General features: G+C 42.1%; 1 protein-coding gene across 1 annotated transcript; it reads right to left on the bottom strand.

The window, feature by feature from the left end:
• Positions 1–1,860: 1,860 nt before the first annotated feature.
• On the bottom strand, positions 1,861–4,423 carry LOC143403720 (T-cell surface glycoprotein CD1a-like). The gene is made up of 6 exons (XM_076861873.1): positions 4,369–4,423; positions 3,792–4,046; positions 2,829–3,107; positions 2,364–2,642; positions 2,076–2,166; positions 1,861–1,892 (listed from the first exon to the last, which is right to left on the bottom strand). Exons 1-6 carry the CDS (start codon positions 4,421–4,423, stop codon positions 1,871–1,873), a joined length of 981 nt encoding a protein of 326 aa, XP_076717988.1. The 3' UTR covers positions 1,861–1,870.
• Between the last annotated feature and the right edge of the window lie 20,730 nt (positions 4,424–25,153).

The raw sequence follows: 25,153 nt of genomic DNA, 5'->3' as shown, positions 1-25,153 counted from the left end.
AGACAGCATTGTTGGAAGGTTGAAAGCCTAGAAAATTTGGGATCACATTAATCAGGGACAGGAAATTGTTAAACACTTCTCTGATGATGCTTTTGTTCAAAGAAATACTGCAAACTATGAATTACTTATAAATATATATTAAATAAAATTCTTAAACAAAATACACAAAAAACAAGGTTATGTATTGTTGGGGTTCGAGCGTGCAGAGTTTAGCTCCCTCAGGCCTGACACTTTGCAAGAGCTGTGGCTGTGATTTAGGTCAGCTGAGGCAAACCTCAGTTAGGAGGAGGAAACGTTCTCTTCCCCTTATCGCAAGTCACAAGTTCTGCATGGTTTGGCCAAGAGGAAGAAGCTTCCTGCATACTTGTCCTAGGAACAGTACATTCTAAAGAAACAAATGCATCCTCAGGGAGTAGATAATGTCTACAAAGAACTTTAGGAGGGTACTTATCAAATAAGCAGGAACAATCTGAAGTTAGCTCTGTGTATCCACTGAGGCATGTTATCTGGGCAATGTGGGCAAAGTGTTATTGAAGAATTGCTTGCTTTGTTAGAAGAAGAATATAAAAGGAACTTGCAAATAAACCTCAGCATGCAGTTGCAATTGCTGCCTTTGCTCTGCATCCCCTGTGTCCCGGTTATTTCGTGACCCTTACCCAGGGACCCAAACGCACTAGACGTTCACAATGTATTCATTAGTTAACAAAAATATTGTGAAAAGAAAGTCAAAGAAAACTACCCACCTATTTACCCTAGGAGCATGGCTCAGTGTTCACTAACAGTGTTTGCAGCAGGAGCTGTAGAGAACATAACTGCTGAGAATGCACCTTACTCACCTGGATCTACTTCAATCCTAAGGGCAGCACTTTGTTCATTCTTGATTCCCTCTTCAGTGATGCATATGGGCCATATTTCAGGAATCACTACACTGAGGTGCATCTCCTCTCAACCTTTAATATATCTGTGAATCATCTGATGGTTTTGTTGAAATGAAAACTGGAATTCAGTAAGTCTGAGACCAGGCCACAGAGTCTACATTTCTACCAACACTCCAATGTAATGAATCTGCTGTTTGACCATAAGTGACCCTGAATATGGAGGACCTTCATCCTTCCCTGCTCTTTTGGTTTAGAGCACTTGGAACAATAGTTTTATGCTAATATTTTCCTAAAATCAAATAACAGAAAAGGTAAGAGGCAAAGCTATGTTTCTCCTCAGAGACTCAGAAAAAAAAAACGCAGAACTGGAATGCATGAAATCTCCTGGCAAAGCAAGACTTTTAACAAGAAGAGCATCAAATATTTCAACTTCAACAAAGGTATAAAGAAGGCAGAGAATTAAAAAGTGTAAAACAAACAACAACAACAAAACCTACAAACCTTACATAATCCAACACAGGTTTTATTGAGAACATGTTATATTCAGGCCAAACATTTCACCAGGGATACAGATACTCAAAAAGCATGTGCTTTGCTCTCAAACTTTTAAAAGAAGAAACGAACCTACACACCTGCCACAGATGCTAGGCAGTGAGGGGCACAGTTGAAATCTGGGGAAGCTCAGATGGAGGAGAGATGGCTTCCCACTGTGGATCAAGGAAGGACCCCTGGAGGATGTGACAGCTGAAATGCATCTGATGATCCATTACATCTATCCAGGCTGACACTGCTAACATCCTGTTCCATTCAGAGTTGAAGCCACAGAAGCCAGTTCAGAACAACCAATCCTGCAAGATTACATTGGGCATATATTGGTAAATGATCATGGAGCAGAAATGAATTGCAAAGTTTTAACAAGGAGAGTAGAAGTGATGTCATCACCCTGGGGTGTTCAGGTGTAGACTGGGTCCTCACTTCAGAGGGCCAGAACTTCAGGGAGCTTCACAGTGTGTCCTAAGTGAACAAAAATATAACAGACCTTCATAAGGTGGAGGTGAGAACTGAGGAGAAAATAGAAATGTGGCCAGGAGGGGAAGGAAAAGTGAGAAAAAAGTCAAAAAAAAAAAAAAAAAAAAGAAGAAGGGAGGACCATTGGGGAGAAGGAATGAACAGAATAGATGGATACAAAGCACTCACCAGCGTTTTCTAAACCAAAATCCAAGACCTGTCAGAAGAGCCAGGGCCACTATCATGGCAAAGAGGATCCAGCCCAGGGCACTCTGAGGTGCTGCAGATTTAAGTGGACACCAGGATGATGTTTCAATCTGCATCTATAGATCCCTCATTTTAAATTTATCCATTCTTTGAATCACATATTTTTCTTCTTTTTGGGTCTGGAATTTGTAAATCCCAATTTTTTACCTGGTCCTCATGCTCTGCTGGAAGATATCCCCCCATCTCCAGCCTGGGTCCCACTCTTACCACCCCAGTAGAGGATGAGGTCCTGCCCTCCCAGGCTGCTGTGCTTCACCCTGCAGGCCAGGCCAGCCGCCTCCCCAGCTGCCACATCCAGGGTTGCTCGGAGATACCACGTCCCATCTGCATTGGGCAGGATGTCACCTCTCTGAGTGCCCAGCTGCTCCTGCTCACCTCGCATCCATATCACCCACACGGGCTTTGGGTAGAAGCCAGACACATGGCACACCAGCAGCAGACGGCCAGACCCAGGACTGGGGCCACTGGACAGCCAGGCCTCAGGCTTCACTGCAAACAATAGAAAGGACATCCAGACACAGACTGTATCAAAGATTTAGAAATTTAGAACTCCCCATTAGTCTACAGAGACACATGTTTCCCGCTCTGGAAAGGTCACACATTATCCTTTTCTCTTTTTATCCTGAATTTGACTTTAAAATTGAAAAATTCTTGAAGATTGGGTACAAGACTGACCTTGTCGCTGGAGATGAGCCTTTCCTGCTTCTAGAAGACCCAAGGTGAAACGGGGGCAGGTGTCACTGAGGAGCCTATGTAACCTCTGTGTGTAGGCTTCGTTGAAATTGAGCAGTTTGCAGGCCTTCTGGGCCTTTTCTCCACCCTCTGGAGATGGTAAGAATGTTTCATTCTGGAAGCTCATGAAGTCATGTCCTTGGATAGCTACCTGCTTGAAGCCTAGGCATGACTTCCCAGAGTGCAGTTCACAGCCTGCTGTCACCTGCAGATCAAAGGGATCTGGGGAAGAAGAGTAGAGAATTAGAGGAGAAAAGAAAGAAAACGGAGAAAATGGAACGAGTGGAGGCAAAAGAAAACACAAGCAGAAGGGAGTTTGGGGAGTTTAAGAGAAAGAGCCCAAGTGTGGTGTGATCAGAGGTTCACAGAAAGGCCACTGGTAGGAGCTAGAGGTGGAGGAAAAGATGACGATATCAGGAGGGGAGGGAATTGTTTGAAAGTGATAATGATGGTGTGGGGGAGAAAGGCCGTAATGTGAGAGAGCTGAGACTCTAACAAACAGCCAGCTGCCATCTGGGAGAATGTGTCCATGGTCCCTCTGACAGTTTACACAAGGATGAAGAGATTAAATGGGAGAGAAAATCACCCTTTAAGGAGTCACCCAACAAGTGAGGAAGCTGAAGGTACCTGATTGAAGATTGGGGAAAAGGGTGGCCACAGGCTGCCTCTGAGGAGAGTTAGTAAAACAGAGCCCTGCAGCCAATGAGAGAACAGTTAATAAGTGGTAAAAACAGAAGTTTTTTTCTGGTTGTTTATTGTACGTGCCCAGAGTGTGATTGCAGTTTTATGCTGAAGAGAGTAGAAAAAGTTTCAGAGCAGAGAAGGCTGTTTCCCTGAGGAATAAAAGTTCCCTGAGATGCCCCACCCTCATCCCTTTATTCTCCCCAACAATGAAAGGGAACTCACCTTTAAACATTAATTGAGAAATATAAAAGTCCTGGTGTTCATTGAAGTATAACTGGAACAACCTTTCCACATCCACCAACTCCTTCTTACTGAAGTTGCCCCTGGACCAGGGATACAGGTAAATGATGGTATTAGAGCTGCTGTTCCATCTGTGAGTCTGCAGCTCCCCCAACCAGCCTGAGCTCACATGTACCCAGGAATGGTTGTGAAAGGATGATGTCTGCATGAGATGGTAGGAGACAGGCTCCTCAAACCCTGTGGCAAAAGAATAGATAGAATAGGCAGAAATGAAACATCTGGGAGGGAGAGAATTGGGAAGGTAGGTGTCAGAGTAGGAAGACTCAATCTGGAAAAGTGGAGAGCCACCGTTCCCTTAGCTGACGTCTGCTGGCCCCCAGGGTCCCATGCTCTACCAACATCCTCCATGAGAGCACAGAGGGCTTGAGTAAGGACATGCAGAATGGGGCCAGCTTGGCACTCGTTCTCTCCAGGTGTGTGCAGGGGAAACTACCATCACCACACACACACACACACACACACACACACACACAAACTGGTCAGTTGCCCCGTTTCTTACCACTGTGCCCTCCTGGGAAGAGAGCAGATAGGAAGGGGAGTAGCAGAAAGAGCATGGCCCTTGCAGATGCTACTACTTTCTCTCAGAGAAGTCGTCCTTTGATTTCTGTTCTAAATAAACCTACCCCACAGACCACTCTTCTGACTTCCTTATTCAACCAAAAGACAAAACTTTTCTGCCTGAAGCAAAGACAATCTGCTCCCTCCCCAAACCCTGAGCACCTACTCTGTTTCCCCTTTCCCCTGGTATTCTGACTCTCTGCCCAGTGTTCTAACTTCTCTCACTGTCACAATTTCCATCCAGGTCATCTTCCCCGAGTTCAACTGCTAAGGAACAAGTCACATGTGACTCTGAAAAGTCCCTTACCACAAGGGGTACTTCTTTTATTGCTGGGTATGGAACCCAGGATCTTAAGCATTTTCTCTTATTGTGATAACTTTGAATTATCCCCCATGTGTCCTCTTCCCTGCCCCACCCCCACTCCACCTCATTCATATCTCTGACATCACTGGTTACATTATTTCCTTTTTCAGAAGCTGCTCCCATTGTCCTCTGAAACAGTGTCATCTACTGAGTCTGTGGATCCTGTATCCAGGGCTGGCTCTCTGGGGCATGCAGCCACTTCAGTAGTACACTCAAAGTTCCATGATTAGCACCTTGAATTTCCTAGTAATTTTATTGGATTAGTGTTTCATAAGTGAAGTTCAAGGAACCTTGCATGGGAGCTCATAGGAGCCTCCCCAGCTTATGAAGGGTTCTTCCTCCCACAGCCTCACCTGCATCCTCAACACTCCTCCACCTGCTCCCCACTGTCTGGGGCCTTGGCAGCTCTATACTCTGCCTCTCCACCTCCATCCTGCCACCACAGCACTGACCATGTCTCACTGAAGGCCCCTTCTGTCATTAGCCCTGTCACTATCTCATGCCTTGCAGGCACAAACAGAGAATGGGACATACACCCAATGGTGTGTGGGACAAATATAGGTGCAGCTATCCCCTCCAGAGTTTGCACCAAGTAGTTTTGTAACTGGTCAGGGTGAGCCTCTTGCCCACTCTTGTTCCAAGAACCACATGCATCTTCACATAATTTTGTTCCAGTTTCTCAGTGGTTACCCATGTGCCAAGTGTTGGAGTAACCACTGAGGAAAGGGAGATTAACTTCCCCTTCAGTTCAGCAAAGGCAAAGATCATTAGAACAAGTAGGGAAGGAGGAACCAGGAAACCAGTGCATGGCTTGCATGAAGTCCTGGAGTCGAATCCCCAGGTGCCTAAGAGATCCTGCAATTATCCTGTGAATATCTCTGTGCCCAAGGGTTCCAACATTCGGAAACTAAATAAAAGCTCAGAGACATAATCTTCAATAGAAATGAAACAGTTTTGTACATTAGTACCATTAAGAGCACTCCCTGAAAGAGTATTTTGAACACAAACCTGGTATGATCTGAATTTTTATGTCTTCTGTAAATTCATATACTGGAATCCTAACCACCCATGTGATGATATTAGGTTGTGGGACCTTTGATGAGTGATTAGGTCATGTTGTTTCAACCCTCAGAAATGAGATCAGTGCCTTATTTATACAAGGTACCCCAGAGAGTTTGAATAACCCTTCCATTGTGTATAGACATTCTGAAAGTGCCTTTGATGAATCAAAATATAGGTTCAACTACAAACCAAATCTACCTTGATCTTGAACTGTCCAAAAATAATTTGAAAAATAATTTTTAAAATAATGTAAAAAATAATTTTCTAGTGGGTATAAATTTCCCAGTGTCATGAGGGGGCAAAATTGTGGTGTATGCAGTTGAGGGGAGAAATAAAGTATGTCCACATGCTTCTGCCCCTTTCAATGCTTTATTCACTCAAATTACTCAGTACAATTTCACTTTATTGGTTCTTAATCTAGAAAATGACAATTCTTAATACTAGTCACTGCAATAAACATAATCAATTTACAGCAAACAATTCTACATTAATTAATTCACAGCAAATGATTCTAGATTAATTCTAAGCACTGCATACACACTTAATCATGACAGGCTAATGACACACATTCCTTCTACATGTTAAGTTCAAAAGTCTTAAGTCTTAGGCTTTATGTCCAGCAGATGCACACTCACTTAGACCACGGTGACCAAGTCCAGAACCAAGGCAGGCTTTTCCTGGTGTGGAGTGGACGACCGATTGAGGAGAGGGCCGTAGGGAGGAGTTGTGGCTCTGACCAAGGTCCAGACCAGGTGGTAGAATTTAAGATCGGTGAGGATCACACAGAGGATTAGGAAACAATGACAAGTGGTGGGATGTCAGGTCCTCATCAGGACCTCCAGATCCGCTGGCTGAATCTCTGTTTATTTGCTCTATTGTTTATACTAAATTTTGGGACTTTTGACCCCCCTTTTCAATCCTTATCAGCTACCACCAGGTTTCTCAGTGACGTCATTTGCCCTGGTGTCAGAAACATCTAGTCTGGTGGTCTCCACCCTGGTCTTCTTGTCTTTCCCTCTTCTCAGGTGAGGACAGCCCGCCAGAGGATTCACTCTGTTTATGAGGGTGAGGGGAAGTAACTTGTCTGAGGCCACACTGGAGGGCTCTGTGGGTGGGCCTGGGGAGACTGCAGGTTTCAAACTGGAGTTTTTAACATGGAGTTGCTTAAGTTCAGGTCTCAGGCCATCCTCACACCTTTCCAACGCTTGGAACTAGCTGCAAATGACTGACAAGGCCCAGGTTCCCACCACCAGACCACTACCATCACTTCACAGGAACCCAGGGTAACGCTGTACATTTCAGGTAGGCCTGTCTCCTTCCTCCTCATCACTGGGGCTACATATTCGGTCCTCAAGGAGTTCTGAGGGCCTACTACTCTTTCTATAGAATCTTACCAGCCCTTGCAACCATCTAGCCTTGGTTGTGCCTTTGACTGTTCAGTTTTTACCCATGCTTTTTGATCATTTCATAGTGCCCTGTTCCCCTTATGGGAAAGGGCCTTCTCACAAAGTTGAGAGCTGTACTTTCCTTCTCACCTCATATACACTTTCATCTAAACTTATCTGCAGCTCACCTGATCCTCACCTTCCCTTAGGACCATCCCCTATACTCTGTCTGCCAGTGCCTTCCCTTTACCCACTTCCAAGGTGGACCCTACTTTCTGGGATGTTTCAAATCCTTCTTTCACTTTACACTATGACCCCTTCCATTTTCTGGCCCAATCACAATACCCACTCTCCTGACGAACACTCCTACCCTGACAGCCTATCATCCAAGCCCTATTGCAAAAGAGATTCCTCAGACTTACTCATTTCCCTTGCTTTCCCTTCCTCTGCCTAGAGCAGCCCAACAGATTTCTGCTTATCTGAGGTATGTGTGTGATTAGTCCTGTGCCACCATTTTTTTTCCATATATATCCAGACCCAGGGCCCGTGAACCCCCTTGGTCTTGCTCTCCCCTCTGGAAATTTGAGCTGCTTCTGGACCCTGGCCTGAGGGCCCAGGATAATCATCACATATCTTCCTCCATTCACCAGGGGCTTCTATTAGGAGGTGATCTTTGATTCTGCCCCCTACGTATTCTGACCCTCTGGGCCAGACACCCAAGTGGCTCTCTCCTCCCTTCCAGGTGCTCATTGCCTCTACAGTCCAAGCCCCTGATATCTCACCATGGGTGGCTTCTCATTCATCTCTTCCCTTGGGCAATTTCACTTTCTGCTCTTGGTTCTCAGTTCCTCAGCAGAGCTCATAAAAGCCCTGGCCAGGCAACCAAGATGCTCTACTGGACAAAGCCTGGGACTTTGGAAGTAGCCTGGAAGTAGCGGGTGATAATTCCTTTCTCTCAATCCCTGCAAGGCTTCAGCCCTGGGGCCAGTGAATCCTGTGGTGATGACCACTTTTCACTCTTGTCCCCTCTACAGCTTCTGCCCCCTACTCCAATTTGACCTGCCTCTAGCCACTCCAACATACCAACTCACTATGGGGAACTCTCAATCCAAAATCCCACCTCCAATCTCCACTCACCTGTCATCTCTTTATTCGGCCTTCCCTCCCCACTCCAGTCTAATACTTCCCATGTCTCAAGATCTGTAGCTAAGGCTCTCAACATCTCCTGGTGTTTTCATATCCCTTACCATCCCCAGTCCTCTGGCAAGGTGGACATTTAGATTGGACTAAACTCCTTCCCTTGGCTCTTCTTAGATTACAGACCCTCCCAAAGAAGCCACTCAACATTCCTCCTTTTGAGCTTCTACATGGATAGCCTATCTCCCTGCTCAGCTCACAACCCTCTGACTCTCCACAATCTCTATTTCCTCATCTTTTCTGGCCCCTTCTTGCATACATTAGAAAACTACTTTGTCAATACAGCGATTCTGATCTGGCAAAGCCTAGTTCTGCCTCTTCCTCTTCTCCTATTGTGTCTCCTGCCACCCTGGTACCTTGTTACCCCCCCAAAAAAACAGGCCCTCTCACCTCTTATCAACTCTCCACAAAATGGACTGGATCCTATCAGGTCATTTTTACCACTCCTTTGGTGGCCCACCTTGAGGGCATCTCACATTGGGTTTATAATTTCCATTTAAAATTTGTTTCTCTGTGCTTTGTACAACAATACCCACAGGTTCTCCCAAGCTGCATTTCTCTAAGGCCAGAGTCCCCCAGTATTTCTTCAATCTCTGAGAGCCACGAGGACACTGCAGAACTAACTATGAGTGCCCTCCTTCCCTCTTTTGTTTTTGCCCTCATCCCTTATTCTAATCATGCAATCCCAGCTTAATTCTTTAGTTTCTGCAGAATCAAAGGGGCCTTGATCTTCTTATGGCCAAAAAAGGCAGACTTTGCCTGGAGTGCTACATTTATGTCAATCAATCTGGTATAATAAAGAAAATGATAAAAGAACTCCAATGGGACCTTGAACATCAAAAACAACAGCTCCCCTCTGCTGAAGAATGGCAGCTAAATAATCCCCTTTTCTTTCCTGACCTCTCTCCTTGTCATGGACCTTCTGTTAATTCTTTCCCTCTGCATCATTAGATTTATTCATTATTTATTTATTCAAATGACTTCTAACCAAACCATGAACCAGCTTGTGTTACAGGACTTCCAACCCCTCATCAAAATTGAACCATCCAGAGTCAACATCCCTGGGCACCTCCTGACCATCACCATTGTCTCAACAACACCTGGAACCCATAACAAGGGTCCAGACTCTGCCCTTTTCCAGCAGGAAGAAGCTAAAGAAGATTGATCTACACCGGCTGTTCACTGCCCACATTCTTTTCTGCCCAAGGGTGAATCACCACTCTCTCATACCAACCCCTGTTGAGGGCTGAAATCAAGTCAAGATGGCACCTGGCAGATTGCCAGGAGGAGTGGTTTGTAAGGCAACACCACGAGCCATTAAGTTGGTGGGGATTCCTTATTGGCTGATTGCTGTAACTGGATGATGCTAATTGAGTCAAGCTGTGTGTAATCATTTAGGTATATATACTGCTGTTGTCCCATAATAAACCAGTTCCCATTTGAACCTTCAAGTTGCTTGTCACCTCTCGGTTATTTGCCCAGCCAGACTGCGGCAAATGGTGGCCTGTACAGGGGAACTCTGGGATGCTCAGAGGTAAGTGACAAGGAAAGCTGCCTGTCCCTAGAAATAGATAGGACAGGAGGATGTCTGCTTGCCCCTGAGGAAGCAGATAGGGCGAGAGGACGGATGGCCATTTCAAGAAAATGGAGAAGATTGATACAGTGTGTTTTTGTCTTGTTCTGTCTTGCTGTGTTGTATTGTCTTTATTATGGAAACATGGGATCAGAAGTTGGTGGAAATCAAGCCCAAAGGGTGTTAAGTAAATTACTAAAGGAAGGAGGCACCCCAGTAAAACCAAGAACAGTTAGGGCATACGTTTATAAAAGCCCAGGAACTCTAGTCAGAAAGAGGAAGTTCAGAGGAGAAAGGACTATCAGGGAAGGAGTTACAACAAAAGGCTACTACTAAACACTTTTCATCACCAGAGGGTGCATGAAGCAGCATGGCGCAGTAGCTGCCACGTAAACAAGCTGGTTGTGGTGCAGCAGGGAATTTCCAGCTGGCGGTGGTGGCCCCGACCTCCACCATGGAGCTGCCCAGGGATGCTTCAGCTGGCAGTGGAGGACGCACCAGGCGCCCCTGAAGTTTGGCCATTTCCAATGCTAATAACTAACCAGTCGTCAGTTTTTCCCTATTTGCTGCAGGTGCTGCCATGGGACTCCTCACTATTCCTGTGGATATGCTTTGGTACTTTACAGTTTTTACCACAGCTGCATCAGCTTACAGTTATTATCATTAAAGGTCCTGACCCAATGATTATCTGGAGTTGGGGGTCTGTTTGTGTGTTTCCACAGGGAGAACAGCAGCCAATTTGGATTCCAGAGAGACTAACTAAAGCGATTTCTACAGACCAAAAAGAACATGATTTGGTTCAAATTCATAACAGCTGATATCCAGAACTCCAGTTTAGCTGTCCTTACATCTGCAACAATGGTTCTTCCACACCTGGAGGCTAATGAATAATGAGCACCATTAAGGCCTATTTCAAATGTAAAAAACCTTGAGGCTCACTTGTGGAAATGCCTTCAAACCCATATGCAAGTTACAGGAAGAAGGAATTACAGCTACCATCATCACAGTTGTTGCTGTTTCTGCTGCTGCTACTGCAGTTTCTGCGATAGCTATCACACAAACTGTACAAACTGTTGCATCAATATTTACTTCAAATAGACATATTAATGGATTCCTTTGCTTTAAGCTGCTTGCAGAACTTACCTGGACTGTGTATCACTTATATGCATTATGAACTGATACAACAAATTGTAATAGTACCAGGGTATCTTTGCTGATGGTGTCATCTGTGGTACAGTTTTTCCAGGGGTTTCTCACTTGGAGTGGTCAATGGCTTGGTATCGTGACGTTTTGTGTCCTCCTCTTTCTGCATGTGGCAGATTGTTTATGGTGTTTGTGTAAAAACCACTTTGGTTGTTATCCACAAGTATGGCTAAATAATGCTGGGCTGGTAGTCAAAGACGGGTAAGATCCAATTGCAATGGTACCAACCTAAGATAGGAGGCTGACGATTTGAGGTCAGACAATCCAATGACAGGTAAGGACCATATGTAGTATTGGATAACCTAAGGCAGGCACGGTCCCTAAGCCACATACTTGTAGTTTAATTAAACAAAAGGGAGGAGATGTTGAGGGCTGGAATCAAGTCAAGATGGCACCTGGCAGTTTGCCAGGAGGAGTGGTTTTTAAGGCAACACCACCAGCCATTAAGTTGGTGGGGATTCCTTATTGGCTGATTGCTGTAACTGGATGATGCTAATTAAGTCAAGCTGTGTGTAATCAGTTAGGTATATATACCGCTGTTGTTCCGTAATAAACCAGTTCCCATTTGAACCTTCAAGTTGCTTGTCACCTCCTGGTTATTTGCCCAGCCACACTGCGGCAAACCCCACCCTTAAACCACCTGAATTAAGACCCTCCTGGTTCTGATTCCTGAGCCTGGCACAAAAAGCCCCCAAATTTAAACCTGTATTGCCTCTCTCCATCTATGGAGAAGTGGCCTTTATTTGTCAGCTCTGACAAGTAAACTCTCATGTGTATCTCTGCCTTGTCTCCTTCTTTCATTTTTCACTCACCTGTCTCCCATTTCTTCACTTTTCTGTCTCCCTTCCTGCATGCAGTGGACTTCTACTTTCCCCCTCCCACAATTCCTCAAATCCCTCTCTCATCCTTCTGACTTCCAAACATATTGCCTGTTGTTTTTTTTTTTTTTCCACAGCAAATTTCTTGCAGTAAAAAGACATTCAGACTGAGCTTCATGGTCATCTTCTAAATGGGACACCTGCATTGAATTACCCTGGCCTCAGTGTCCTTGTATGTAAAATGACTTGAAAGCACTGAATATTAGCTATTATCCCTTGTGACTCTAATATTGTTACTTGCTGTTCTCCCATCTCTTGGCAACCAAGTGTAGTCTCTTCCCCCTCTGTTTCTCTCCCTTTTCTTCTCCCTCCTGCTTCTTCACTTACCTTTTATCTCATTCTTCACTTAGCTTCCATCTCAGCATCCAGGGTTTCATCTCTGTTCTCTTGCTCCTATTTATTCAGTCTAACCTCAATCCTTCCTACTTGACTCCCTTTCCAATCTTAGGACAATAATTCATTGCATGGCCCTGGAAGTCCTCTGTGTAAAGACAGCACACATAGTTATGCAGTTGTTTCTGTCAAAATGACCCAGGTCATAGCTTAACAAGACATGCCAGTAGAAAACACCCAGAAATGTGAGACTAGATTTTAAATGCAGAGCTGCATTTACAATAAAATAAGGGGAGTTTTTTGGGGAAAAAAAGCAAAGAAATGTAAAACTGAATGGGAAAATAGCAACTGGCATCAGTGTACACAAGATATTCTTAAGCCTCAGTTACCTAGGGATTGGGCTACTGTGGTCTCCTGGATATGAAGATAAGGTCTTACTGGGCAAAGAAGGTCAGAGTTAGAATGCAGGCTTCTTCTATATCCTCTATTCTATGACAGAATAATATAGAAAATGAGAAGGAAGCTATCTATCTACTCATTAAATGTTTGTTGCTTTTGCTTTTGCTCTTCTCATTCTGAGAAATACAAATCACTAGTCTGAGATAGAATAAACAAATATCTACTTACATGATCTTAGAGCAAATGCATAATAACACAAAAGTAAATGCAAATGTTTAGTAACTCTGTGAAACCTGGTAAAATTTAAAGCAAAGTTGATCAAGAGAAGCCCCTCAAGCAAACTATGAAGGATACACACACACACACACACACACACACACACACACGCCTTTCTTAATGTAAGGTCAGGCAACAACAGCAACTAAAAGGAGGAAGATATAAAATGGCCACTGAATGAGGCTTTATTGAGATTCCATTCCCGGGTGGAACTCTCAGACTGGGAGAGCAAGAAGAGGGTCTGAGGAGAAACCACCTGAGGGCTCAAACAGACTGGAATTTTTATGGAGCTTAAGGCAGTAAGAGAGGGCTTGGGAAAAGAAAAGGGGTTTTTAGAGTCCCTTGTCCCACTGGGGTTGGTTGGGGGGAGTTGGATGAGATTCAGGATTGGCCAGGAGACCCTGCTGATTTACAGGTAGTTCCATTGGTGCCTGATTGGTAGTTCTTTTGTGGGCATGGGTTTCTTGGTGCTTTGTTTCTAAGTCACCTTTATCAACCTGGCATTCCAGCCTTTTTAATGATATAGGGCAGAAAATTTCATCTGGCTACTTCCTGCTGGCTAGGGGTACTGGAGGAAGGGGTGACTCAGGTAATGGTTCAGTAGGGACATGACTGTAGGGGTGTAGAAGCATCTGGATGTAGCTCACTCTGGCAATTTCACCCATGTGCTTTCAGATGAACCTGAGGATGCAGGAAAAATCATTAATAGAAGTCCTTATTACTAATATAGGAGTGAGAATGGGAGTCAGCCACACAATGAGGATTAAGTGTAGCCATTCTGGCCAAGGATAGCATTGCTGCACATATGTGGGACGAGGTGGCTTGGTTTAATCCAGAAACGTTAAGGGTGACCGCCCGATTGCAGCCAGTGGAAGGGCAATTGCCTTCATCCATAAACTGAGAACAGGTGGTGCCATTCTTGTGCCATGTGGCTTGGATGTAGAAGTGCCACCTGTGGGTTGAGATAGAAGCTTGAGAGAGATTAATGATTCGTAAAAGAAAAAGAGGGTTGGTGAGAAATCTTAAGTTTGGTGGGCCCAGCATGGTGGAAGTCTAGGACTGGACATTTGGAGCAGACAATTTTTTAAGGTGGAAGATATGGTACCAGGAGGAGTGGCCCAAAAGCTTGGCCATCATTGGGGTTCATGACTACATGGGGTTCCATTCAGTGAGGTACCAATGATTGAGGGTGCAGCTCTCGAAGTAAAAGTAGGTCACCTGGTTGAAGGGAGTCAAATTCAGTTTGTGGTTGTGCTGGGATTGAGGCAACAGATGTCACAGGAAGTTACCAGTCTGTGTGTTCCTTTAGAACTTTGTGTAGAAGTGTGAGATAGGGCAGGTAGAAATCAAGGGGAGGAGGGGTGACTAGAAAGTTTTTGTTGATTAAGAAACAGCGCCCATAAATTAGCCCAAAGGGGTTAAAGCTTGAGGGGGCTTTAGGGGCTGCCTGAATCAACGTGAGGGCCAATGGCAGGAGTTTGGGCCAGGACATCCTGAGTTCAATAGCCAGTTTAGTGAGATTATCCTTGAGAATGCTGGTTAGCCCTCTCAACCTTACCTGAGGATTGGGGTCAGTAGGGGATATGGAGCCTCCAAGTGATATTGAGGTCTTTGGAGACTAGCTAAACAACCTGAGAAGTGAAGGCTGGACAGTTATCTGACTGGATGGAGGCGGGAAGTCCAAACCCAGAAATTATATGCTCAATGAGGATGGAGGCAACATGTAAGTAGTTTCCCTGGAGGTAGGAAAGGCTTCTATCCAACTGTGAGAGAGTGCTATCCCCCAAGTCACAAGCAGTTAGATCCTGTGCCAAGGCTTGCCCACAGCGGTAGGGATTGTCCTTGAAGCCTTGAAGTAGGACTGTTCATGCCAGCTGTTGAGACCTAAAGGATGTAGGGTCTTCCCATGTGAAGGCTGTGAAGGCAAAGAGGTAATAAGATTCAGGATGGAGAGGCACTGTAAAGAAGGCATCATTAAAATTTAGGACAGCAAAGTGAGTGGTTGAAGGGGGGATAAGAGAAAGAAGAGTGTAAAAGTTGGGAACCACTGGGTGGATGGGAATAACTGTCTCATTAATTAGGCGAAGGTCCTGGACTACTCGATAGGCTCCAGAGGGTTTGGGTACCAGCAATATGGGAGTGTTGCCATTGTCAATAGGAATGAGGAGTCCCTGAGCAAGTAACTGGTCTATTATGGGTTTAAGTCCCTCTCTGTGAGTTTTGGAGATGGGAAATTGAGGACACAAAGGAAATTTAGTTTGGGGTTTCAACTGGATATGAACTGGCTTGTGTTGGGAGATTATGACCAGCTTGGAGATGTCCCACACCTGGGGATCAACTAGGTCAGGGGTCAATGGCACTGTAGGTACTGTCGGGTTATTAGAGAGGGTAAAGAGTAGAGGTAGAAGAAGGTGGGTGGTATTCTTGGGGTGTAGTTGGAAGGTGGCTTCTAGTAATTGGGGAACATCTCTGCCTAGGAGAGGAATCAAAAAAGATGGAATGACCAGAAAATGGTGTGTGAAAGGGCATCCCTACAGGGCATAGGCCAGCTTAACAGTTTGGATTGGGAGGAGGGTTTGCTGTCAATCCCTATAACTGAGACCTGGGAAGGAAACAGAGGCCCAGAGTGGGCAGGGAAGACAGAATTGGTAGCCCCCATGTCCATAAGGAAGGTTATGGACTTACCTACTACCTGGAGTGGTACCCTGGGTTCAGCAAGTGTGGTGGGGGCCCTTGAATCTGGGCTTCTTCAGTCTTCTGCAATCCCCAATATAGTTCAAGGGAAGGGACTTCCTGGCTGGTCATAACCCTATGTGGAGGATCTGAGGGAGGGCCAGCCATGGGGCAGTCACTTTTCCAATGTCCTGTCTACTTATAGGTGGGGCAGAGCCTGGAGTTGGGGGCTGTGAATTTGGGCATTGATGAGTTCATTGACCTTCTCATCCACATTTGAAGCAACTCCCTGGTGGAGAGGAATGCTGGATCCCCAGTGAAGCTTTCACTGGAGCTATAAGCCTCAGGGCCATTGTCAAGGCCTGGATTTGGAGTGTTACCTTTTTCTGCAATGAAGCCTGCTTTAAAGGCATTTTCATCAGATTTCAGATAGGGGTCTGAGGGCGTTCCTCAGCTTGATTGAGTTTTTTTTTTTTTTTCCTAATATCATGGGCCGATTGAGTAATGAGATTGGTGGCTAACACTGTAGCCCTGGAGGGAGACTTAGGATCCAGCTTGGTATATTTGGTGAGGGTCTCTGTAAGGTAGTTAAGAAATAAAGTTTTAATCTGAATCTTGGGTGATCTCTTTCAGTTTATTAAAGTTAACTACCTTATTGGAAACCACCTGCATGTCTGCTATAAGATATTGGACCATGCGAGTGCAGTGACAGTGACCTTGTTAGCCATCTTGATAGTCCCAGTTGGTTCAGTTAGGGGAATGGCTGTTTCACCTGTGGGGATAATTCTATCTGTTAGATAAATTTGATCAGCATGATCTCATGTGGTCTGCTGGATGCAGGCTCGCTCAGTAGTGGGTAAGGGTAGAGGAGAGAATGATATAGACGTCATGCCAGGTAAGATTGTAAGTCTGGGAGAGATATCAGAATTCCTTAATATAAGTAGATGAGTCAGCAGAGAATGACCCAAGGTGCTTTTCAATCTAGGAAAGATCTTGAAGTGAGAATGGGACTTGTACTTGGAAAATCCCTTTGGTATCAGCCACTTCCCTGAGAGGACAAAGGAACTTTGGGTTATCTGGTAAGAGGGTCTGGTGGGACTGGGTGTGGACACTGACAGAAGAAGCCAGGGGTGAGTGGGTGAGTTGCCAGAGAGGAGAAGAAGAGGAGGGGGAGAGAGATGGAAAGGAAGGGGGAAGTGTTATATGAGTAGAAGAGATGGGCAGAGGAATCGTGGCTGCAGGAGAGGAGGAAGGAGAGGAGGGGAAGTGGGATGGAGGGGAAGGAGTAAAGGTCATATCAGTAGAAGAGTTGGCAGAGGAGTCATGGCTGCAAGAGAAGAGGGAGTTGTGGGGACCAGGGGAGGAGGAAACTGTGATGGCAGGAGGAGGGGGAAGGGGGGTGGAGATGTGAAAGGGGTGGCAGGAGCAGATAAGTGGGGGTAGGGTGGAGGGAGACAGGAAGTAGGGCTGACAGCAACTTGGGTGGTTCTGAGAATGTAGAAGAAGAAGTTGAACAATGGAAGAGAGTTTGGGGATTTTCCCTAGCAAGGAAGGCTTGAACAGTAGAACAGATAGAACAGACGGTGGAATGGGTGCAGATATCCCAAAAAGCATGCACATAAGGGACTTAGATATATAGATATAGATATAAATATAGATATAGTTACATAGATATATAGATACACAATGGATCAACAATTATATAAAAAAATTCTGGCGACAGAAATTATCTAAATCAGTGAGGACTGAGGACTTGGAAGTCAAAAATTCTTTGTGAGGGCCATTTTGACCCATTGCCCAGTTCATATTGGGGCCAGGCAACAGTAGAATAAAAGACCAAGCATTTATGGCATAGATCTTGAGTGAGTTTGGCAAAATTTTAGTATAAAGAGCCCAGAGGAGTTTTGAAGTCTAAAGAGGACTTGGTGTTTCCCATGACTTTCTGGCCCCCTCAGGGGTGAATGGGAACAGAAAAAAGTGTCCCAAATTGTGTTCACTCTCACCTGAGGAAAGGATAAGTGCCAGGTGGGGGTTGAAGGATCCCTGGAACCCACCAGGGACCCAAAAGGATTGGAGTGGCTTCCAGAAGGACTGGGATGTCTCCACAGTTCCCAGAATCTTGAATGAAATGGGTGGGATCTATGGTATGCACATGACTTATGGATAGACCCTATGAATGGAAAGGGGCTGGTAAGTCAGGGGAAATGGGAACTTACCCCACTCCTGTTGGCCCAGATGAAGGGAGAAGGGAAGAGGCAGTTTAGGAATTTCCTAGTTCATTTGAAGGGATGGTGGACTTCAATCCCTTATGAGAATAGCTCGAAAATCCCTCCTAGGTTTCGGCACCAGATGTAAGGTCAGGCAGTGGTGATAAAAAGGAGGCAGATTTAAAAGGACCACTGAATGAGGCTTTATTGAGATTCCGCTCCCAGACAGAACTCTCAACCAGGAGTGCAAGAAGAGAACCTGAGGAGAATCCACATGGGGGCTTGACCAGACTGAATTTTTATGGGTTTAGGGCAGGAAGGGAGGGCTTGGAATAGAAAAAGGGGTTTTTAGAGTCCCTTGTCCTACTGGGGTTGGTCGGGGAGAGCTGGGTGAGATCCAGGATTGGTCAGGAGACCCGGTTGATAGACAGGTTGTTCCATTGGTGCCGATCGGTGGGGTTGCTTGGTGCTTTGTTCCTAAGTCACCTTCATTGACTTGACACTTAGCATTAGCTATAGCCTAAAACTAGAGGACAGAGATAGAAATATTCCACCATGAATGGAAGTTATCAGACAAAACAAATAGTTTACTTCCCCCCAGTAAAATCACACAGAAATTAAATTATATTTGAATTGCTGAGAGTTATGAAAACATACAAGAAACAACAGAGAAATAATTTAAAAATAAAATAAAATATTAGACACATTGTTAAAGCAAATTTAACCTCTAAAATAATGCTATTGCTATGATTATATAAAAATTCAAAAAATGGGTTAAACAAGAGAAAGTAAAAGAATTTTTAAATATTTTCAAAACAGAAGACCTGAAAAGTTTCTTCTAAGGCAATGTATAGATAAAAGCTATTGAAAATGAAAAAAAAATTCAAAAATAGAAAGCCTAGCTAGGTGAGGTGGCTCCCATCAATAATTCCAGAGACTCAGGAGACTGAGAAAGCAGGTTTGAATGCTAGGCCAACATATACAACAGTGAGATACTGTGTCAAAAGAAATAAAACTAAAATGTGGCTCAGTGATTGAGTGACTCTGACTTAAATTCCAGTAAATAATATATATATATACTTTGCACCCTTCACAGTGTATTAGTGTATTAGTGTACCTTTTCCCTCATATCCTCACCAACACTTATTGTTGTTTGTAGTCTTGATAATTGTCATTCTGATTGGAATGAGATGAAAACTTAGTTTTGATTTGCATTTCTCTAATTGCTAGGGGTGTTAATTTTTTTATATGACTGTTGATCAATTGTATATCTATCTATCTATCTATCTATCTATCTATCTATCTACCTATCTATATGTATCTAGATGTAGATATAGATTATATATATATATAATCCTAATATAGTCCTATGGAAATTAAAAAAATTTGTTCTAATTAGTTATATTTGAAAGCAGAATGCATTTTGACTCATCATACACAAATGGAGAACAAAATTTTATTTCTCTGGTTGTATATGATGGAGAGTCACCCTGTTTGTGCAATCATAAATGTACATAGGTTAATTATGTGTGTCTCAGTTCACCATCTTTCCCACCCCCATACTAACTCTCTTGCTCTCACATCCTTCTGGTCCATCCAAAGTTTCTCCATTCTTCCCTTGCCACCCATCCATTATGAATCAGTATCCATATGTTAGAGAAAATATATAGCCTTTGTTTTCTGAGGAGATTGGCTCATTTGGCTTAGCATGATACTCTCCAACTTCATCCATTTACCTGCAAATGCCATAATTTTGCTATTAAGGCTAATATTCATATATACATATGAATATTATATTATATATAATATTCATATATATATATATATATATATATATATATATATATATATTACATATATATCACAGATTCTTTATTCATTCATCTGTTCAAGAACATCTAGATTGGTTCCACAGTTTTTCTATTGTGAATTGAGCTGCTATAGACATTGAGTTGGCTGTGATACTGTAGTATGTTGATATTAAGTCCTCTGGGTATAGAATGAGGACTGGGATAATTGGGTCAAATGGTGGTTACATTCCAAGTTTTATGAGAAATCTCCATACTGCTTCCCAGACCATTTCACAGTCCCACCAGAAGTGTATTGGTGTACGTTTTCCTCCACATTCTCACCAACACTTATTGTTACTTGTAGTCTTAATAATAATTGCCATTCTGACTGAAGCGAGATGAAATCTTAGAATAGTTTTGATTTGCATTTCTCTAATTGCTAGGGATGTTGAACTTGTTAATGTATATAATTGTTGATCAATTGTATATCTTGTTATGTAAAGTGTATCTTCAGTTCCTTAGCCCACTGATTGATTTTTGTTGTTTTTGTTGTTTCATTTTGGTTTGGTTTTTATTTGTGGTTAAGTTTTTCAAGTTCTTTATATATCCTAGAGAATAGTGCTTTACCTGATGTGTGTGTGGTAAAGAAATTTTCACATTATGTAGGCTCTATCTTCACATTATTAATTGTTCCTTTTCTGAGAAGAAGTCTTTTATTTTGAATCCATACCATTAATTGATTTTGATTTTATTGCTTGAACTTTAGGTGTCTTATTAAGAAAGCCAAGTTCTTATCAGACATGATGAACAATTGGGCCTACTTTTTCTTCTAATAGGCCCAGGGTCTCTGATCTAATTTTTAAGTTTTTGAACTGAGTTTTTTTGCAATGTGAAAGATAGGAATTTAATTTCATTTCCTGCATATGGGTTTCTAGTTTTCCCAGCACTATTTGTTGAAGAGACTATCTTTTCTCCTATTTATGTTTTTGGTGATTTTGTTTAGTATGAGATAACTGTATTTATGGGATTTTGTATCTGTGTCTTCTATTCTGTATCTCTGGTCTACATGTACATTTTGGTGCCAATACCATGCCGTTTTTGTTACTATAGCTCTGTAGTATAGTTCAAGGTCTGGTATGTTGCCTCCTCCTTCATTCTTCTTGCTAAGTATGACTTTGGTTATTCTGGGTCTCTTATTTTTCCAAATTACTTTCAGAATTGCTTTTTCTATCACTATGAGAAGTGTTTTGGGGATTTTAATTGCAATTGCATAATAACTGTACAACACTTTTTTTAGTATGGCTATTTTGACAATATTAATTCTGCCTATTCAAGACTATGAGAGATGTTTCCATCTTCAAAGGTCTTCTGAAATTTCTTTCTTTATTATTCTGTAAATTTCTTTGTAGAAGTCTTTCACTTCATTTATTATATAGATTTCAATGGGAATTTTATATGGAGGAAAAACACATAATGGGAAGAAGAAATACTTAAAGCAATTATGGCTGAGAATTTTCTGGAATTATTAGAACATATGAATCTCATGATAGAAAAAAGGCAAAGCTCCAAAGTAGAGTTAATGAGTCTGACAAATAGTTTTTATATTCCAAAGTGAAGAATGCAAAGAGATCTAGGAATCTTAGGACATAAAAATAAGTACAACAAAGTTTTTTTTGTATATTTGTTATTTCTTTAATAAGCATTCAATCTACTCAATACCAAGGGTTAAATTCAACACTAGTATTAAAAAGAATAGAATTATAAAGGCTGAAACTCTAGAGAAAAGTACATATTAACCAACCATAAATATAGAGTGTCAGAAAAGGTAGCGGAAAAAGAATGAGCTTTATTAAATATATTTTATTTTCATTAGCACTGAATACATGGCCTTGTTCACTGTGAGCACCAGAAGTTTGCTGAAATAATCAGGTATTACAAAGGCAGTGAGAACACATACCCAGGAGATGATCTCAACTGATTTTTAATCTAGAAATTTTTGAAGATGTCAGAAAGGATTGAAGTTAAACCTACCTTCTAAATACCACATATGATAGCTTCAGAGTTCAAGTTATCAATTTCTTCTAACTCCTCAGTAGAAAGCTGAATAATAAGGGTAGTGTCCTGTGTTAGCCAGTTTCCCATCACTCTAATGAAATACCTGAGATAATTAACTTTCCAAGGATAAAAAAGAGAAAAGTTTTATTTGGCTCAAAGTCTTAGAAGTTTCAGTCCACAATCAGGTGTCCCCATTATTTTGGTTCTTTGGCATGGCTGCACATCATGCTGGGAGAACATGGCAGAGAAAAATTGCTTGCATCACAACCTAGGAGCAAAGAGGAGGAAGACAGAAAAGAGAAAGAGCCAGAGGTCCTACAATCCCTTTTAAGGCAAACTTTCTTTCTTTTTTTTTTTATTAATTTTTTTTTTTTTTGAGAGAGAGAGAGAGAGAGAGAGAGAGAGAGAGAGAGAGAGAGAATATTTTAATATTTATTTTTTAGTTCTCAGTGGACACATCTTTGTTTGTATGTGGTGCTGAGGATCGAACCCGGGCCACACGCATGCCAGGCGAGCGTGCTACTGCTTGAGCCACATCCCCAGCCCCAAACTTTCAATGATCTAAGAACTTTACCTCTAAAGGTCCTATCACCTCCCATTAAACCCACCCTGGGAACCAAATATTTAATACATGAGCCTTTGAGATACTCACCATCAAAACTATAGTGTGGCCCCCAGGACCTGACCACCTTCCACTAGGCCTCACCCCTTTAAAATTTCCCAATATTGGAGTCCAAGATTCCAGCACATAAAGTTTTGCAGGACAAACCACACAAAATCATAGCACCGCAGTGTCCTGTTTCTTGACTTGATTCCAAAAAAAACGAACTTTTTTACATTGGTCTTGATTGCATATTTGTTCTAAAAGTTTTATGTATTTGCTGTATGCTTTATCTGTTTTTATGTTTCACAGTAAAATAATTTGTAAAGTAGCACCACCACCACCATTGGAAAAAAAGAAAAAGAAAATTTTCAGTTTGGGTCTGTCCTGCACTTCTGCTTCCTGGAAACCTATTTTCTGTTCTTATCTCAAATAGGTCTCTTCTAGTCAGGCTTTCTCTCATATTCTTGGACTTTCAGGATAAAATACAGAGGGGTCCTTAGCAGTACCCGTGCACTTGTTCAAGGTGTTGCATAGATTCATATTTCTGAGAAGGTTTTGTTTGACTCCAAATGTACTCTAGAAAATTACTGACCCTTGGTTTCACTTATTTTGTAATCCTTACTAGATTTTTTGTGCCTGGGATTGCTTCAGGCATCATTTCCCAGGAATAAAAAACTGTTTTTCCAGGAATAAAAAACATAAATGCCAGAAATATTTCTATGTATTCTACACCTTTAGCCTCTAGAAAAATTTTTCAATGATTTCACAAGAAAAAAACACACAGGCTTCTTAAAAAAAAGTCAACATTACAGACATGTAAGTCCCCTCAAATTAAACTAGATATCTATGCAATTGAAATCAAATTTAGTAGGTATTTCCATGGAAGTTGACAATTTTATAAATAATTATTAGTAAGAAAAGAACCAAGAATACCCAAGATGTACTGGAAAAATACAAAGTAGGAAAGATATACTATAATTATCAAGATTTCTTATAAATTTAAAGGAACTGAAACAGGTTTATATCAACGCAAAGATAAATATATAAAAAAGTGAAGTGAACAGGAGTTCAGACCATAGACATAGATCGATGATAAATGATAAATAGGTAAATGGATACACAGATAAATGCGTATAGATATGATATACTATGTTTGGGGTGTATGAGTTCTGTGAAAATATGTCCAATCAAAAGCTGTTACAGTGGGACCATGGTGGGTCTCCAGCATACTGTGTTTTTTTTTTTTGTGTTTTTTTTTCATAAGGAGAGGCCATCTTGCCTCTGAGCCACTTCAGGTGGAACAGAAATATATTTTACTTTCTCCAGTCCCTATGATCTAGGCTGCTATGGCTGCATGCATCTTAGAACTGGACCAGAAATTTGCTAGTGTTTTTCCTGCCCTATGGCCTAGTAGCTACAAAGTATTGCTATTTTATTTTTTATCTTTGCCAACATTTCCCCATGATCACTAAGGTGGCTACAACACCACAATCCCAACTGCTTGGAGACCAAGCCAAGCAGAAAGTCCAAGATTCAGGGTTCTAAGCCCAGGTGGCAACATGTAACCCAGAGAGCAAGTAGCTTTGAAATAAAAGGAAAGACCATCATGATCATGGAGTGGGAGAATTGATGTTGTTAAAATGTACATACTGTTAAAAATAATCTATGGATTCAAAGTAATCCCCATCAAAATACAAATGGACAATCTTCACAGAGCTAGAAAAAAAGATCCTAAAATTCATATGTAAGCGCAAAAGACCCCACAAAGTCAAAATCAATCTTGAACAAAAAAAAAGAAATAAAGAAAGCTGTAAGCATCACAATACTTGATTTCAGGACAAACAACAGAACTGTAGTAACAAAAACAGATTGATATCGGCATAAAAACAGACACCCAGACCAACAGAGCAGAAGACAGATCCCAGAAATAAACTCACATAACTACATCCAACTGATTCTCAACAAAGGCTTCTAAAACATATATTGACTAAAAGATGGTCTCTTCAATTAATAGTGCCGGGAAAAATAGATATCCACATGTAGAACACAGAATCTGGACCCTTATCCTTAACACTATAAAAACTCACCTGAAAATAGAAAAAAGACCTGAAATCTTAAACAAGTAGAGGAAACAGGGGAAGTATCTCAAGACATTGACAGAGACAATGATTTCATGGACAAAACCACCCAAATCATATAAAACAAAAGCAAAAATTGACAAATGAAATAGAAATTGATAAATGAAATAAAATCTAAAAACCTACAAAAATAAAATAATACTGAAAATCTTCTGTACAGAAAAGGGAACAATTAACAAAGCAGAGAGACTATATATAGAATGGAAGAAAATTCTTGCCAACTATGTATCTCATTGTGGTTTAGTATCAAGAGCTATAGTAACAAGCATGGCATGGTATTGGCAATAAAATAGACTTGTAGACCAATGGTACAGAATAGAAGACACAAAGACAAACCCACATAATATGAGACAAAGGTGCCAAAAACATTCACTGGAAAAAAATAGCCTATTCAACAAATGGCACTGGCAAAACTGGAAATCCATATGCAGCAAAATGAAACTAAACTTCTCTCTCTCTCACCCTGCACAAAACTCAACTAGAAGTAGATCAAAGACTTAGGCACTAGAACAGAGACCCTGCACCTTATAGAAGAAAAAAATAGGCTTAAATCTTCACCATGTCAACCTAGAATCAGACTTCCTTAACA

Source organism: Callospermophilus lateralis, chromosome 7 (genome assembly GCF_048772815.1).
Source record: "Callospermophilus lateralis isolate mCalLat2 chromosome 7, mCalLat2.hap1, whole genome shotgun sequence".
Taxonomy (NCBI): domain Eukaryota; kingdom Metazoa; phylum Chordata; class Mammalia; order Rodentia; family Sciuridae; genus Callospermophilus; species Callospermophilus lateralis.
Note: the sequence above shows the minus strand (reverse complement) of the source record. Positions and strands in the feature narration are given on the sequence as shown.